Consider the following 17170-nt stretch of genomic DNA (forward strand, 5'->3'; position numbering starts at 1 on the left):
TACACCAGAAGTGAATAATTAAAACAAATTTCAAAAAGTATTTGCCACCTGGTCTTTTAAATTCTAAGCACAAGGCTTCTTTTAATTAAGTTTGATATACCAATTTGTTAGTAAGCAAAATATACTATACATATCCTTTCAAGTTAACCAACCTTAAACTAGCAATGTGAAACTGTAAGAAAGAAACCCTAAAAAAGAACTCACTTTTAAAGGTAAAGCTTTATATTTAAAAAATTGTTTTTCCTCAGTAAAAGTCCTAAACAGATTTAAATTATGGGCTTCATTCTAGCACATGGAAACTAAATAACTGAAAATTAGGTGAAGCAGTAGAGAAAAGGTATCTACAGTTCTTTCCTGGGCCCTACAGTTTCCCACATTAAGTCTGTGTAACTTCTACTGGTAAAGGAAGGTGTTTTACTCATACTGAGAAAGCATACAGCAATCAAGGTTTTAGCATCTAGGGTATACTATTTTCTTCTATTCATGTTCCTGACTATATTCAGTGAAATTTCAATGTTAAAAAAAAAAATACATGCTTTATAGGGAATTTTTGGAGGAGAGGGGGAGGGTTGGGAGAAAAAATATATATACTATACAAATATTACTTCATGTAAAGAGCTTTGAAACAGTGTTGTAAATTGCATTTCAGACACTTCAATAATAAACATACAAAATACAGTACTTTCTTAGTTTTCTGGCAGAGGAACGAAAGATTTCATACCTGTTGGAGGACATGGGCTCAGATTTTAGGCTCAAAATACAGTAAATTGGCAATAAGAGTGGATTACAGGTAAGAGAGAAACTAAAGAGCTAATCCATTTGTTATCATGTGCAGATGGAATTCTGAAAGGATTAACAATGCCCACTGGAAACAATCCGTAGTATCTACACTCTGAACCAGTGCAAAAAAGAAAAAAAAGAAAATTAAAATGCAATTTTCATGAGTCACAAAGTGCAACGCTCCCCTGAATCCAATGTTACTGATGAACTCAATTTTGACAGCTCTATAATACTTTTTAATATCGTAAAGTGAAATCAATAAAACAGAAGTTTTGTAAAACTTTTTCCACATTTCAGTGATTTAACTTAAAATGATCAAAGTCCTAATTCCTTTGCCACCATAACCCTAATTTTAAAAGGAAAGTTACACTGCTGATAAACTGGCAAAAAATGTTTTAAAAATATCATTTTATATTTTCCTGATTCATTTGAGTAAATGAAAATGGGCACCTAACCCAGTATGATTGTTCAATAAACGTGATCTATTTTCAAAGAAGTAAATGTCTTCCAAATCTTAAGCTATTCACGGGCTTTTCTTTTCTTTCTTTTCTTTTTTTTTTTTTTAAGTAGGCTCCACGTCCAATGTGGGGCTTGAACTCACAACCCCGAGATCTAGTCGCGAGCTCTAGCCACTGAGCCAGCCAGGCGCCCCTACTCACTGTCATTTCTTAAATCAAAGCTCAACTCTATCTTTAATATTCAAGGTCAGACTCACTTAGGAAATTTAACTTCCTTCATTTTCATTATGATTTTTAAAAGACAGGCTTTAAACTTGAAAAATTATAAAACTTTCCTTCTGAAATTAAGGCTGTATTACTTTGCCCTTTTAAAATTATGGAGGTGCCTGTTTCTCCCACTGTCCGTGGTAAAGATATCAAACAGACACAGCTTTCCTTTAAAACTACTTATTGCACTAAAAGACAGCAAAAAAAAAGTTGTCAGTTCTTAAAATAAACATGATTACATTTCTATAAAAGATGTTGCCAATACAGTTCTCTATTAAAGCACTATTCTAATAAATAGAAAAGAAAAGAAGCTATACTTCAAAACACACACATATATGTTTATATATACACATATATATAAAAATATATATATATGAAAATCACATTAAGGTATGAGAGGCAGCAAGTAAACTAGCAAAAAAAAAATAATAATAAAAAAACCCTCAACAACCCCTTCTCTCTCTCCACCCAATTTCAGAGGCCTCAACCCTAAAGAATTCCAATTGTTTAGAATATTTGCCCTTTATAAAAGCTACAAGGGATTTTCATGTATAACGCATAGAAACAGAAGGCTAAATTTAGAATACATATCACTTATAGAGAGGAATTTCTGAGTTACAACTTTTGACAAGGTTTTATATTCATAGCAGCTTTAACAAACTAAAGAAAAATAATAGTTTAAGGCTGCTACTGCTTATGTACACATTGTACAAATGGCAAATGTAAATTCAGAGCAGGAGGGGGCAGACACACACTCTCACAGAAACATTATATATATATATATAATTACATATATATATATATTAATTTTGTTTCTTAAGAAAGCAGTATCAAGAGTTGAGGACTTGGAATTGTGTATGAGACAAGAGACCGGAGTAGGATGTGCAAAATAAAAGTAAAAATCTAGTTTGCCATGCTTCATATCCAAATGAACCAGATACATGAACATCTGAATGTCACTGGTAGCATTAGGAAAAAAAAATGTAGGAGATGAAGGAAAGGGAGGTAGAGAGAAAAATCAAAGTGGTGTTGGTAAGATAATAAAAGGGAAAGAAAGTTCCCCAAAGGAATGACCTATAAAATACACGCACAAACACATATATATCTATTATCAATGTAGATCCAGATATATATGCATATGAAGTATACATGTATATATTTAAAATATACACAGATACCTTTTACAAGAATACACGAATGCACATTAATTTTTTTGCACACATAATTGTGAACAATCACTTTGATTATTCATATAGGTGTGTGTTTTTTTTAAACTGTCATTTACTTTTTCTTTACTTTTTTTTGCAAAGATAGTTGTGCTGCCAAGCAACTTGAGGTAAAGGCATTAAAAGGGTTAGACTACAAGAAAGTGAAAACAAAACAATGGCGATACTTCCTAAGGAGACCGCACAAAAAAGCAGTTGGCTGGTTTCATATTGCATAATGGTGCTGTGTTCCTTGATGAAGTAAACAATCTTCCTTGTATCAACATAAAAATCAGACCCTGGTCCCCACACAGTGTTGGTTGCTGTATGGCTGGAGGCATCCCCACTCAACTGACTCCACTGGAAACATATGCTGTATGTCGATGCATCTTTCAGTTCTTCCTCTCAGAGAATATTCTTGGACTTTTTAAGCAAAGTACATTGTGCGTAAGGTATCTTGGTGAATCTGTACAGCCTTGGCAAGAGCTTGTGGATCTCGTCCGTTGCTCTGTCCTGAAACGTGACTTCCTTCAGCACTGTAAGAGAAGCGGCAATGAACACAAAAACAAACCCTATTCTGATGTAGTAATTTTGAAAAATATTACTGGTAGAAAATTTCAAAAATATTAAAAAAAATAGAAGCTGGTATAATGAATTGCTACATTTCTATCACCCAGCTTCAATAATTATTAACTCGAAGCCAATTTTGTTTTACTTCTCTCGCCTCCCCAGGATTGTTTAGAAGTAAATCCCAGGCATACTATCATTTTGTCTATCAGCAACAATCTCTCCCTTGAATTAATTTGGCAAAGCAACTAAATCACTATACCATTCTAGTACTAATAAGCCTAAAGTGTACATTTTAATGGGAACCCTTATTTTGGGCAGTCAGTTCACCTATGGCTGCTTTTCACATGGATCACTGACTCCTCTAACAGTCTGTGGAACTTTAATTCTAAATGGCAGTACTTTATGGTGAACAGGAAGGAAACATACATGTAAACACTTAAAGATTTCTCAAGAAAGTCCTAACATGCCGACCATACTTGCATTTGAGTGAAAATCTCTATTTGTTGTGTTTTTATATTACCTGTCATGTTCTTTGTCCACGAGATGATATCTGGCTCTGAATGCCACTAGGTGAGCATAATACGCTGGTGCAGGTATAGAAACAGATCGTGTACAGCGCACATAAGTGTGGCAGAGCTGGTAAGTTAGCAGCTGAAGTTCATCTGCAGTAAAGCAGTTATCATCCCATAAAACATGATAGTGTGAAGGACGGCTGGTACCCTGCAGAGAAGGCAATGGCATATTCTGTTGATTTTTTTTTTAAGATTTTATTTATTTATTTGACAGAGAGAGACATAGCGAGAGAGGGAACACAAGCAGGGGAAGTGGGAGAGGGAGAAGCAGGCTTCCCGCCGAGCAGGGAGCCCGATGCGGGGCTCGATCCCAGGACCCTGGGACCATGACCCGAGCCGAAGGCAGAAGCCTAACCGGCTGAGCGACCCAGGCGCCCCGATTTCTAAACTTTTAAATAAATACTCAGCACAAAGTTATATAAAAAAATAGCTTTTGTACATTAGTAAAATAAAACATATTCTAATTTAATAATTCATTAAAAATATTTAATTGATTCTGGGTATATATCCAAAAGAAATAAAAGCAGGTACTCAAAACAAATACCTGCATACCCTTGTTCAAAGCAGTATTATTCACAATAGTCCACAGGTGGAAACAACCCAAGTATACGACAGGTGAATGGATAAATAAAATGTAGTACACACACACACACACACACACACGCACGCACACACACGAAGAAAATTCTGACACATGGATGAACCTTGACGACATTATGCTACATGAAATAAACCAGTCATAAAAGGACAACTGTTGTATGATTCACTTATATGAGGTAATGAGTAGTCAATTTCAGAGAGACAGAAAGTACAATGGTGGTTGCCAGTGGCCAGGGGAAGGGAGAATGGGGAGTTAGTATTTGATGGGTACAGTGTCAGGGAAGATGAAAAAGTTCTGGAGACAGACTGGGGTATGGCTGCACACAACGTGGATGTACTTAATGCGATAGGACTGTACACTTAGAAATGGTTAAAATGGTAAGTTGTATGTTATGTAATTTTACTGTGATAAAGACACCAGAACATTTAGTTGAGTTCCTCTGTATTAGTTACTATGTTAGTTAGGTACTGCAGATTCAAAGAAAAACAAAGTCGACAAAGTCAAAGGTTTCCTTTCTTTTGGAAAACATAATTTAGTAGAGGAGATACAGCCATCTATAATTATAAAGACAACTAATAAAAGCTATAGTACTACTGGCACTTAGTCCTGTATGAGAATACCAAAGGAAGTAACTGTTCTTCACCAAGGGGAGAGGGAGAGAGATCTGGCCTTGTTTGGGTGGTTAGGGTGAGGGCACACCAGAGAGAATAAACAGCCTTACCAAAAGCACAGGGGGCATAACATTTCATGGTATACTTGGGGAATACCTAACGGACCAGTATGAGCAGAGTATGGTGCATGAGGGAAAAAAGCGAAGTTTTAAAGTAAAGTCTGGGATCAGACTGAACGACATGCTTAGGAATTTGGACTTTCACCTATAAGCAGCAGGGAAAGTACTGCACAGTTTATGTTTTTTAACAGGAGAGACTTTAGGTATGATGACATTGGAGTTTTATAAATATAATAGTAATAACATGGAGGCTGGATTAGAAACAGGAAGAGACTGAAAGCAAGGGGAGCACCCAGGAGCCTGCTGCATTAGTTCGAGCATGAGATGATGAAGGTCTGAAGTAAGGAAACGGCAATGGCAAAGGAGAAAAGCAGAAAGATGAGCTAATACTTTTTTTTAATGTTTTATTTATTTATTCATGAAAGTGAGAGAGAGAGAGGGGGAGGGCAGAGGCAGAGGGAGAAGCAGGCTCCCCACCTAGCAGGGAGCCCGATGCGGGACTTGATCCCAGGACCCTGGGATCATGACCTGAGCCGAAGGCAGACGCCTAACCATCTGAGCCACCCAGGCGCCCAAGATGAGCTAATACTTTAACAAATATTTGAGCACCATTTGTCAGACACTGTGCAAGATTGTGGGGATAAAATTCAAATTATTACCAAATCTTATCTTCCTCAAATTATACACTCCTAATGCATTTATATTGTACATTCACACATTTCAATATTTACTGAACACTCATTGTATGCCATGTCCCATATCGGGTGCCAGGCACACAGTAATGAATGAGAAGGAGATATGGATGTGAGCTCTGAATGATAAAGGAGGGCTTGTGAGATGGGGAAAGAGCATTCCAGGTACAGGGAAAGAGCATTCCAGGTACAGGGAAGAGACAGGGCAAAAACCCTACCTAAATGTGATTCATTCGGTTCTCTATCATTGTTCTTGTCCCAGTCACAATCATCTTTTGCCTGGACTATGTTAATAGACTCCTAGTTGAGGTCCCCAACACCACTTTTACTCCCCAGTAGAATCTGTACTTCAGTAAGAGTGAATTAACACACACACACACACAAACCTAATAACATTAATGTCCAGCTTAAAGCCTTTTAATGACTTCCCAATGCACTCTGACTAAAACCCAGGTTCTTATCTCTGCCCCAAAGGCCCATACATCCAGCCCAGGCTGGTCTCTCTAACCTACCTTAATGCTGTGGTCACAGCCTTATTTGATCCCCTCAGTGGATAACGTTTTTTTTCCACCAAAGAACCTGTATGTGCCTCTGGCAGGAATTTTCTTCCCCCTTCTTGGCTTGGTTAATAACTCCAATTTACTCCTCTTGATCTTATCTTAAATATCATTTCTCAAAGAAGCTTTTTGTGATCTCCCAATCTAAATCAGGTCCCCACTAAAATCTCTCTTCCTGTCTTTACTTTTCCTTTATTGTTTTTATCCCAATTTATACATATATATTTGAGATTACTTACTTAGTATTATGTCTCCCCCAATAAATTCTAGGAGGAAGGGATTGTATTTACTTGTTCACTCTGTATACATAGTATCAACACCTATCTTCTAGGAGGTAGCCACAATAAATATCTGTTGATTGAATGGGTGAGTAGTCTCTGCCTTTTAGGACTTTATAGACTAGGGGAAGAGGGAGAGAAACAAAAGCATGGTTACAATGTTGTCTAATGAATGCAACAAAGAGGTATGCATAGGGTGCTCAGGCAGTGCAGAGGACCGCATTTGTCTCGGGGAAGGATTTAAGAAAGGCGCCGGGAGGAGGTGATGCCCAAGATCGGTCTTAAAGGATGAACAGTAAGTTAGGGAAGGAATAATTAAGGTAAGGGAGCAACATCGGCAGGAGACAGTGAGATCTAAAAACAGTTTAGAGTGGCTGCAGTCGGCATTGTGTTTATGTGTGTTTGTGTATGTGAAAGGGAGGAGATAATAGAGGAAGAGAAAAAGAGAGGGAAAGAGGAGCAGGAGGGAAGAGTGGGAGAAAAAAGCAAGACAGACTGATGGTGTAGCAGAAGTAAAGGGGGTAGGATGCGGACATCAGGAATTGAGTCTACAGGTTGTCCTGAGAAAATGAGACTTCACCTTAATGGCTATGTAGCACGAAGGAGGTGAATGACAGGGTCTTACCTATGTTTTAATCAATCCGAGGGAGAATAGATTAGATGAGGGCATTTAGATCATTTTACAATTGTACAGGAGAGTAATAATGAAAGCTGGAACTAAAGTGCAGATGAGAAGGGTCTGAGACTGAGAAGGTTAATTCTATAGGGCTGAGGGGTTGCTCAGATAGGGGTGGCAGGTGAGAGGGTGCAGTCAAAAGGCAACCTCAAGGTCTGGAAATCAGGAGAAAAGTTGTGTCTGTAAGAAGAGATTTCAAAGTCATACCGATTATTGAAACTTAAAAATTTAAACCAAACCAAGAACAAATGGAAAGGCAAGATGAAAGGAGAAAAATGTGTGTGGAAGTCAAATGGCAGATGGTGTCCATGAGGGAGTGACAACAGTCTCAGGTGTTCAGAGCTCAAGGAGCAACAGTGGCAGGCTGCTGTAAATTGAAGAGGAAATTACCAAGGGTAGTATTCTCTGTTCTTAATGTAAACATTTTACAGAAAGTATAAATATACAGAGAAAAGCCCATGGACCCTAAGTGTACAGAATGAGGACTGTTCACAAGTAAAAATACCTACGAAACCAGCACCAAAATCAAGAAATTAAACATTAACTGCAACCGTGAAGCCTCTTTCCTGGTCACCACACCCTACCTACGCTGCTCTTGGTAACTGGACTTTTCACAATATAGATAACATTAAAGATTATGTCTGCTTTTGAACTTTATAATAAATAGCATCATAGGTATGTGCCCTTTGGGTCCGACCTCCTTGGTTTGACACTGTGTTTATGAAATACATCCACATTGTTGCATCATTCTCTTTGTTGTAGAATATTCTGTTACATAAATATACACTATTTATCCAATCTATCGATGATGGGCATTTGAACCATTTGTAGTTTTTGGCTATGACCAGTGCTACCATAAAATTAATGTACTCTCTTTTGGTGAACACAGATACGCATTTCTGTTGGCTATCCTGGAGTAGACAAGATCCTGGGTCACAGAGCATGCATATATTTAACTTTAGTAGATAATGACAGTTTTCAAAAATGGTCATGTTAATTTACACTCCCACTGGCAAAATGTGAAGTTTCAATTGTTCTATATCCTTATATTATTTGTCTCTTTAAATTTCAGGTGAGTGTCTTTAGGCTATTGTTTTAAGAACAGTTTAGTTAAAAATTAAAGAAAGATATGGGAGAAAAACTTGAAGGCAAATGGCAGGATCAAGGAACTGTATTTTAGGACGGGTCCATTTTAAGCTAAGGGAATGGAATCAGGAGCTTCCAACAGACTGAAGATACAAGAAAGAGGATGACTGGCGAACTAAGACCAACTCAAGGCAGGCCAGAGCAGATGTGAGCAACAGTACATATTGAACCTTTTTTCAGGAAAGTAGGCATGACTGACAGTGTAATTTCTTACTGAGGAAGGAGTCATGTGCTGAGTGTTGGGGCAAAGGACCAAGGTTAGGGACCCATGGAAAATGACCAAGGTTAGGGACTCCTCAAAAGAGGAGTCAAAGGATTGTTAAACAATAGTGAAGGATATCTTTGAAGTTTTGGTGATTTGTGTTAGGAAGTTATAATTTAGGACACTGCCTGCTCTGATTCCTGAACGGGGAGCATTTCTCTCTTCAGGAGAACTCTCTTTGGAGGCTCAGAGGGGTCACATGCTCCACCCAGTTGACACGTTTCTAACAGTATGTCAAGTGAGTTTTTTTTCCCCCTGCTGCCCTGGAATTTCAACGAAGGCCCAAAGCAGAGATTAAAGACGCTAGGCATCCCACAGTCTAAAGAGCTACTAATCTTTGGAGCCAGCCACCTCCCCTCAAGGGCTCACTGAGAGGAGCTAGTTCAGGACAGGCTTTATCATTACTACCCTGGCTCTGGCCTCTTCTCACCTAACCCCCATCCTCCCAGTAGGAGAAGAGAGTGATTATGGGTTTTTTGAAAACATGGAATGAAAGGTATGCTCTCTCCCATGAAGACACATAAGGGGGACTCGAAGAGACTCTATTATAAAATAAGAGCCTGGGGTGCCTGGGTGGCTCAGTTGGTTGAGTGCTTGAGTGTCCAAATGGTTCTGGCTCAGGACGTGATCTCAGGGTCCTGAGACCGAGCCCCACTATGGGGTCAGTGCTTGGTATGGAGTCTGCTTGAGATTCTCTCCCTCACTTTCTCCCTCCCCCTTTGCTCCTCCATCCACTCATGCATGCTCTCTCTCAAATAGATTTTATTTATATATATTTAAATAAAATATTTATTTGAGAGAGAGAGAGTGTGCATGCACGCAGGCATGAGCTGGGGAAGGGGCAGAGGGAGAAGGACAAGCAGACTCTCCACTGAATGGGGAGCCCCACTCAGGGCTCCATCCCAGGACCCTGAGATCATGACCTGAGCTGAAGTCAGATGCTTAACCAACTGAGGCACCACATAATAAAATCAGATAAGAGCCTGCTGGAAAGGGAGGCTATTATCTCATGCCCCAGTTGAACACTTTCTGACCTCAGAGTCCACAGGCCCCCTCTGCCAACTCCACAGGGCTGGAACGGTGAGAATTCCTGGAAAGAGTTTTGGGAGCCTAAAGGAATGAAAGTGAGCAGAAGAGCAGGAGCTGTGGAGCCCATGCAGTGGGATATGTAACCTAACGGAAGAGTCTGTACCATTGATGGGGCCCAAGAAAGACACTGCTGCCCTTTGAGGGTCCTCAACCCTGAGGCTATAGCATCAGAAGAATCAGAACAGACTACAGAAAGGCTCCTGTCAGCTCCTAACCACCAGCAGGCTGGCAGTCAGGAATACCAGATGAGTGACAGTCCTAGAAGGAGGAGGGGAAAGAGGTATCTCAGAGTCAGGCCATGGTCCTTTCCTCTTCTCAAAGTTACCAGGACTAAAGCTCTGGCCTGTCCTGGGCAGATGAAGGGTGGAAGGGAGTAGCAAGCTTTGACATCATTTATAAATTTAAGTTTTAAAAATGAGTGGGAGGGGCACCTGGGTGGCTCAGTTGGTTAAAAGTCTGTCTTCGGCTCAGGTCATGATCCCAGGGTCCTGGGATCGAGCCCCACGCTGGGCTCCTTGCTCAGTGGGGAGTCTGCTTTTCCCTCTGCCCACCCCCCTCATGCTCTCTCTTTCATTGTCTGAAATAAATAAATAAGGGGCACCTGGGTGGCTCAGATGGTTAAGCGTCTGCCTTCGGCTCAGGTCAGGATCCCAGGGTCCTGGGATTGAGCCCCACATCGGGCTCCTCGCTCAGCGGGAAGCCTGCTTCTCCCTCTTCCTCTGCCTCTCTCCTGCTCATGCTCTCTTTATCTCTGTGTCTCAAATAAATAAATAAAATCTTAAAAAAAATGAGTGGGAATTTTACCTCAAAATAAAATGGGGAAGGGAGAAAATAACACCAATAAGACCAATAAAAGTGTCAAGAAGTTATGTAATTTGGCTAAAATGTTGTTGAAGGATCTGTTAATCACTGATAAAGTTAAAAATAGTGATATGAAAAAATAATCTCTTATACTGGTTAGAAATGATCAGATTTTTAATTTTAGCTGGTAAAAAACAAGACTCCTGTTTTTGATCTCTGGGAGTTTGAAAATTCTAATAAAGCTGGGAAGATGTGTAAAAACCATCTTTAGTTCTTGTGAAATATTCCTGGTTATTTGCTGACTAAAGCAAAGTTTCAATTTGGTGTCCTAAAGGAAAACTGTCCCTAAAATTTCTAGTTAAATAAACTACGAAATATCCTGTCTTTAAGACTCATGATGACCACTTGCGTATCAGTGGTATCCAAAAATTGTAGAGTGAAAAAATCTTTTTAACCAGGATTTCCAGAATTCATCTGAACAGAGTATCTTTTTTTCTACTCTACAATATTTATTGAGAAGTCATAGCAGTAGCGTTCTGTGGGATACATGGATGGAAACACTAGGTTAAAAATATGCGCTCCTTGGGGCGCCTGGGTAGCTCAGATGGTTAAGCGTCTGCCTTCGGCTCAGGTCATGATCTCTAGGTCCTGGAATCGAGTCCCACGTCGGGCTCCCAGCTCAGCGGGGAGTCTGCTTCTCCCTCTCCCTCTGCCTCTCTCCCTGCTCATGCTCTCTCTTTGTATGTCTCAAATGAATAAATAAAAAAATCTTTAAAAAAAATATGTGCTCCAATTTTACAACTCTGGAAGGTACTTTTAACTTTTGTTTTGCTAATTGACTGTTAACCTTACCCACAGTGAAAATGTACAACACTGATTATGAAGAGGAGCAGATATAAGAACGTAGATAAATGAGTGGGATAATTTTAAAGCTGTAAGAGTGAAATGGGGGTTAGTGTATTTACAACATACAAAGCTTTAAAATACAGCTGTTCAGTATAGAACATCTTCCTGCAATTTGTTTTATTTTTTTAAAAGATTTTATTTATTTACTTGAGATAGAGAGAGCACAAGCCGGGGGGGACAGGCAGACTCCCCGCTGAGCAGGGGGCCCAATGCAGGACTCGACACGGGGCTTGATCCCAGGACCCTGAGATCATGACCTGAGCCGAAGGCAGACGCCTAACAAGAGCCACCCAGGCGCCCCTGCAATTTGTTTTAATCAAGGGCAAGTAACCTAAAATAGTTTTGGGCTACATTCTCTCAAACATCCAAGGAATGTGGATTCACTGTGCTGTTGGAAAGTTTAAGCAGCACTGAATTAAAGCTTATGTTCCACTAAGTAACAGAGCTAACAAATTAACAAAATGATTTTATGAAAAGAATAAGACTCAAAATTATTTAACTGATTTTCCCAACACCATTTGTTGAAGAGACTGTCTTTTTTCCATTGGACATTCTTTCCTGCTTTGTCGAAGATTAGTTGACGATAGAGTTGAGGGTCCATTTCTGGGCTCTCTATTCTGTTCCATTGATCTATGTGTCTGTTTTTGTGCCAATACCATACTGTCTTGATGATGACAGCTTTGTAATAGAGCTTGAAGTCTGGAATTGTGATGCCGCCAGCTTTGCTTTTCTTTTTCAACATTCCTCTGGCTATTCAGGGTCTTTTCTGGTTCCATACAAGTTTTAGGATTATTTGTTCCATTTCTTTGAAAAAAGTAGATGGTATTTTGATGGGGATTGCATTAAATGTGTAGATTGCTCTAGGTAGCATTGACATCTTCACAGTATTTGTTTTTCCAATCCATGAGCATGGAACGTTTTTCCATTTTTTGTGTGTCTTCCTCAATTTCTTTCATGAGTATTTTATAGTTTTCTGAGTACAGATCCTTTGCCTCTTTGGTTAGATTTATTCCTAGGTATCTTATGGTTTTGGATGCAATTGTAAATGGGATCGACTCCTTAATTTCTCTTTCTTCTGTCTTCTTGTTGGTGTATAGGATTTCTGTGCCACTGATTTCTGTGCATTGATTTTATATCTTGCCACTTTACTGAATTCCTGTATGAGTTCTAGCAGTTTTGGGGTGGAGTCTTTTGGGTTTTCCATATAAAGTATATCATCTGCAAAGAGTGAGCGTTTGACTTCTTCTTTGCCGATTTGGATGCCTTTTATTTTTTTGTTGTCTGATTGCTGAGGCTAGGACTTCTAATACTATGTTGAATATCAGTGGTGATAGTGGACATCCCTGCCGTGTTCTTGACCTTAGGGGGAAAGCTCTCAGTTTTTCCCCACTGAGAATGATATTCGCTGTGGATTTTTCATAGATGGCTTTTATGATATTGAGGTATGTACCCTCTATCCCTACACTCTGAAGAGTTTTGATCAAGAAAAGATGCTGTATTTTGTCAAATGCTTGTTCTGCATCTGTTGAGAGGATCATATGATTCTTGTTCTTTCTTTTATTAATGTATTATATCATGTTGATTGATTTGCAGATGTTGAACCAACCTTGCAGCCCAGGGATAAATCCCACTTGGTCGTGGTGAGCAAAATAAGTCAATCAGAGAAAGACATGTATCATATGACCTCACTGATAGGAGGAATTCTTAATCTCAGGAAACAAACTGAGGGTTGCTGGAGTGGTGGGGGGTGGGAGGGATAGGGTGGCTGGGTGACAGACATGGGGGAGGGTATGTGCTATGGTGAGCACTGTGAATTGTGCAAGACTGTTGAATCACAGATCTGTACCTCTGAAACAAATAATACAATATATGTTAAAAAAAAAAAAAAAGAAGAAGAAGATAGCAGGAGGGGAAGAATGAAGGGGGGGAATCGGAGGGGGAGACGAACCATGAGAGACGATGGACTCTGAAAAACAAACTGAGGGTTCTAGAGGGGAGGGGGGTGGGGGGATGGGTTAGCCTGGTGATGGGTATTAAAGAGGGCACGTTCTGCGTAGAGCACTGGGTGTTATGCACAAACAATGAATCATGGAACACTACATCAAAAACTAATGATGTAATGTATGGTGATTAACATAACAATAAAAATTAAAAAAAATTATTTAACTGAAACTTAAAGCTGTAAATCTACAATTAAACTCTTTTACATGCTCAATATCTCTCAGTAAATGCCAAAACTTTGTGAAGTATTATTATCAAAAAGAAGCAAATGTCAAAGGAAGAATCAGGTATATTAAATTTTTTGAAGTTTTAGGTTAAACTGCGGACTCAGTTTAGGGAGATTCATTCTACTAGGCTACTTATATTCTGGTATTTTCATAGAAATAATCCCCTAACTCAGGTAAAGAAGGGGAAGAAATTTATTTACTGAGAGTTTCACCTCAGTGAAATGTGGAAACAATTTGGAGTGCAGAAACAGTGTTTTTTTCTTTTTCTGAGATTTAAAAAAATATACATAGGAATGGAAGTTCCTGAATTAGAACATTTCACCCACAGGGCAGGCTTACCTGTATTCCAGCATGGCTACAGAGGTAAAAATCAAACTCATACGGGTGTGTAATATCTGTATCAACTGTTGTTCCAGCTGGGATATTGCCACTTCTTCCAACCTAGATTTGTTTGGTCAAAGTTTAAACAAACAGGACAAAGGTGAAGAATGTATCTGAAAGCACTTTAAAAAAAAAAAAAAAAAAAAAAAAAAAAAAAATATATATATATATATATATATGCTGATCCCGTGTTTCACTACTTTCAGCTTCAAATATTACTTGAGCAGGCATTAATAGCAGAGCTTATTCTAGTCCTGGTTCCTATTCTTACATATTGCTGAAAGTGAGAGCTGATAAACAACAAAGAGTTACTAGTGTCTACTGGTGCTTAGCTAGTAGGTGATCCCAATATGGGTGGAACACTTAAAAAATTTTTTAAAAAATTACTTAACTACTCCAATTTATGGTACCTGGGAACAGCAGGTACTCTTGAATGTGTAATTTATGAAAACTAGCATTTTCCTTGGCGAACACTGTATTTTTAGAGAGAAAGAATGCTGACAATAACATCAACTGTAGTCACCATTTGTTAACCATATATGGGCCAGGCACATAACATACATATTTCCAATCAATAAATTCCTGTTAATTAGGTATTATTACCACATGTTCAGGAAGCTTGGGCTCAGGAGTATGAAATACTTTGCTGAACAGCACACAATAAAAGGCAGAACTGGGAGTCAAATACAGAACTGACTGCAAAGGCCCTATTCCTCTTATTTCATACTAGCAGTTCAACATCCTGTAAGGAAATCTGCACCCTGCATAGCTATGATGTGAATATGAATGAAATGGTTCAAAATTTCTGATAATGAAAGGCTTCTAATAAAACACTTTAAAATGCATATGTATACTCACCTCTACCTCTTTATCCCTAAACACATTTAAAATCAGTAATTCTAAGTCTAGATTTATAAGGCTAACAAATTAAAAACCATTTTACTACTCAGATATTCTTTCTGCATGTGAGGGACTACTATCAGGTAGTGGCTTGAGTTATAGCTGTGTGTATCAGTTAGCCTTCACCCAGTATAAAACAAAAACTGTTCATAATCAACTAAATTATGCTTACTCTTTTTTTTTTTAAGATTTTATTTATTTATTCGACAGATAGAGAGACAGCACAAGCAGGCAGAGTGGCAGGCAGAGGGAGAGGGAGAAGCAGGCTCTCCGCCGAGCAGGGAGCTGGACGTGGGGCTTGATCATAGGACCCTGGGATCATGACCTGAGCCGAAGGCAGCCGCTTAACCGACTGAGCCACCCAGGCGCCCCTAAATTATGCTTATTCTTAATACATAAATCAAATTAACACATATAAAAAGTTTTACTCTACTTAGAGAAGTAGCAGAATAGGTTCATATCACAGCTCCACCAGTTTCTAGTTGTGCTATTTAGGGCATGGTACCTTACCTCTCTGTGCTTCTGATTCCTTATTTATAATTATCTCTCATCTATTAGTAGTAGTAGTATTTAGAACAAAGGTGAAAGAGAAGTAGACGAATGAAGGACTAGCATGACTGAACATCAGATGCTAGTAATCATTAAATCTAACTTAGGTTTTCCTAATCCTACTGTTGAAGAAACATTTGGTTTTCTAGGTACAAAAATGTACCCAGTAATTCGGGGTCAAACGCCTTTAACAACCGGGAGGCCATAATAAGGAACTCTCACTACCGCTATTAGAGAGGTGTTATAGGACAGTGATAATGAGTACTCTGGAGCCAGGCTGCTTGACCCGAGTCCTAGCTCTACCAATTACTAGCTTTATAACCTTGTTCTTTAACCTCATATGCCCCAGTTTCTTCCTGTGGAAAATGACGATACTAATAGCAAACACCTTACGGTGTTGTGAAGATTAAATGAGTTAAATTTTGACACATACCTAGAACAATGTCTGCTATTATGATTTCTTTTCCTCTATTATTTTTCTTTTCCTCTATTATGACCATCATCACCACCACTCTACAACTACTAGCCAACCTTTATTGAGTGCTTAGTATGTGCCAAGCACCATTTTGGATACATTACATAATTTAATTTACTTAATTCTCTTAACAACCCAATAAAGGAAAATAGTAGTATCACCCAAACCTTGTTGGGAAGGAAACAGACACAGAGATGTTAAGTTACTTGCCCAAAGTTACACGGAAAGTGTAACCAAAGGCTAAATATATACCAAAGCAGAGATACACTCCTCTCTGTCTTTTCTGTTGACCCCTTTTCTCCAAGGAGACACCAACACTTGCAATCCTCAGATTTCTCTGCTCCAAGATTTGAAAGATGGGGGCCAAGACTGCTACTCACCTATGCTGCATGTAAACAAGAAGACAGATTTCCCTAGGTATTTACCCCTCCTTCTCTAATTATAAAAATACATAGTCATACTACAAAATATAAAAAATAATTCTGTGGGGCGGTACCTGGCTGGCTCAGTCAGCAGAGCATGCAACTCCTGATTTCAGTGTAGTGAGTTTGAGCCCCACACTGGGTGTAGAGATTACTTAAAAATAAATAAAATCTTAAAAAAAATTCTGTGAATTTTAAAGGAAGCACTATTTAAAAGTTGCTTTGCATGAATTTCTACGAATCATTCTAGAAAGTTCCTAGCTTCTAAAAAAACTTTTTTAAAGTTTTATTTTAAAAATAATAATTTTTACAAGATATTTTTAAAAATAAATGTACCTTTTCCCCTCTGAACATTTAAGACATACAGAAATAGAAAGAACAATTTTAAAACTATGAGTTTCTTCACAATAACAAAAAGCATTAACAGGATTTCGAACACTTGGAGTATTAACAGAAATTCTAGGAAGTTAAAAAGTAACAACCTATTTTGATGCTTCTCTACTTGTAATGTGGTATGCTGAGATCTGCTACTATACACTGGAACCCATGCTGTTGGCAGACAGCCTTTGTTTAGTGCTCTATGAACTATATGAGGTAAGCTTGTTTTATAATAGTATTATGACAG

At 38.7% G+C, this 17170-nt stretch overlaps 1 protein-coding gene across 2 annotated transcripts in view; it reads right to left on the reverse strand.

Annotated features, from left to right (window-relative positions):
• Window positions 1–2710: 2710 nt before the first annotated feature.
• LOC114217148 (protein argonaute-3) overlaps window positions 2711–17170 on the reverse strand; it is a 121322-nt gene continuing 106862 nt past the window's right edge. For both annotated transcript variants that reach the window (XM_028113945.2, XM_028113946.2), the window contains exons 17-19: window positions 14158–14259; window positions 3801–4000; window positions 2711–3246 (exon numbers count right to left, since the gene is read on the reverse strand). In XM_028113945.2, coding sequence (XP_027969746.1) covers window positions 3138–3246; window positions 3801–4000; window positions 14158–14259 — 411 coding nt within the window. In that variant the 3' untranslated portion in view covers window positions 2711–3137. The remainder of the gene's footprint in view (window positions 3247–3800; window positions 4001–14157; window positions 14260–17170) is intronic.

The sequence above is a fragment of the Eumetopias jubatus genome, unplaced genomic scaffold, assembly GCF_037043125.1.
Source record: "Eumetopias jubatus isolate StellerSeaLion01/CBP00866 unplaced genomic scaffold, mEumJub1_p1.0 scaffold_4, whole genome shotgun sequence".
In the NCBI taxonomy this organism is placed as follows: Eukaryota; Metazoa; Chordata; class Mammalia; order Carnivora; family Otariidae; genus Eumetopias; species Eumetopias jubatus.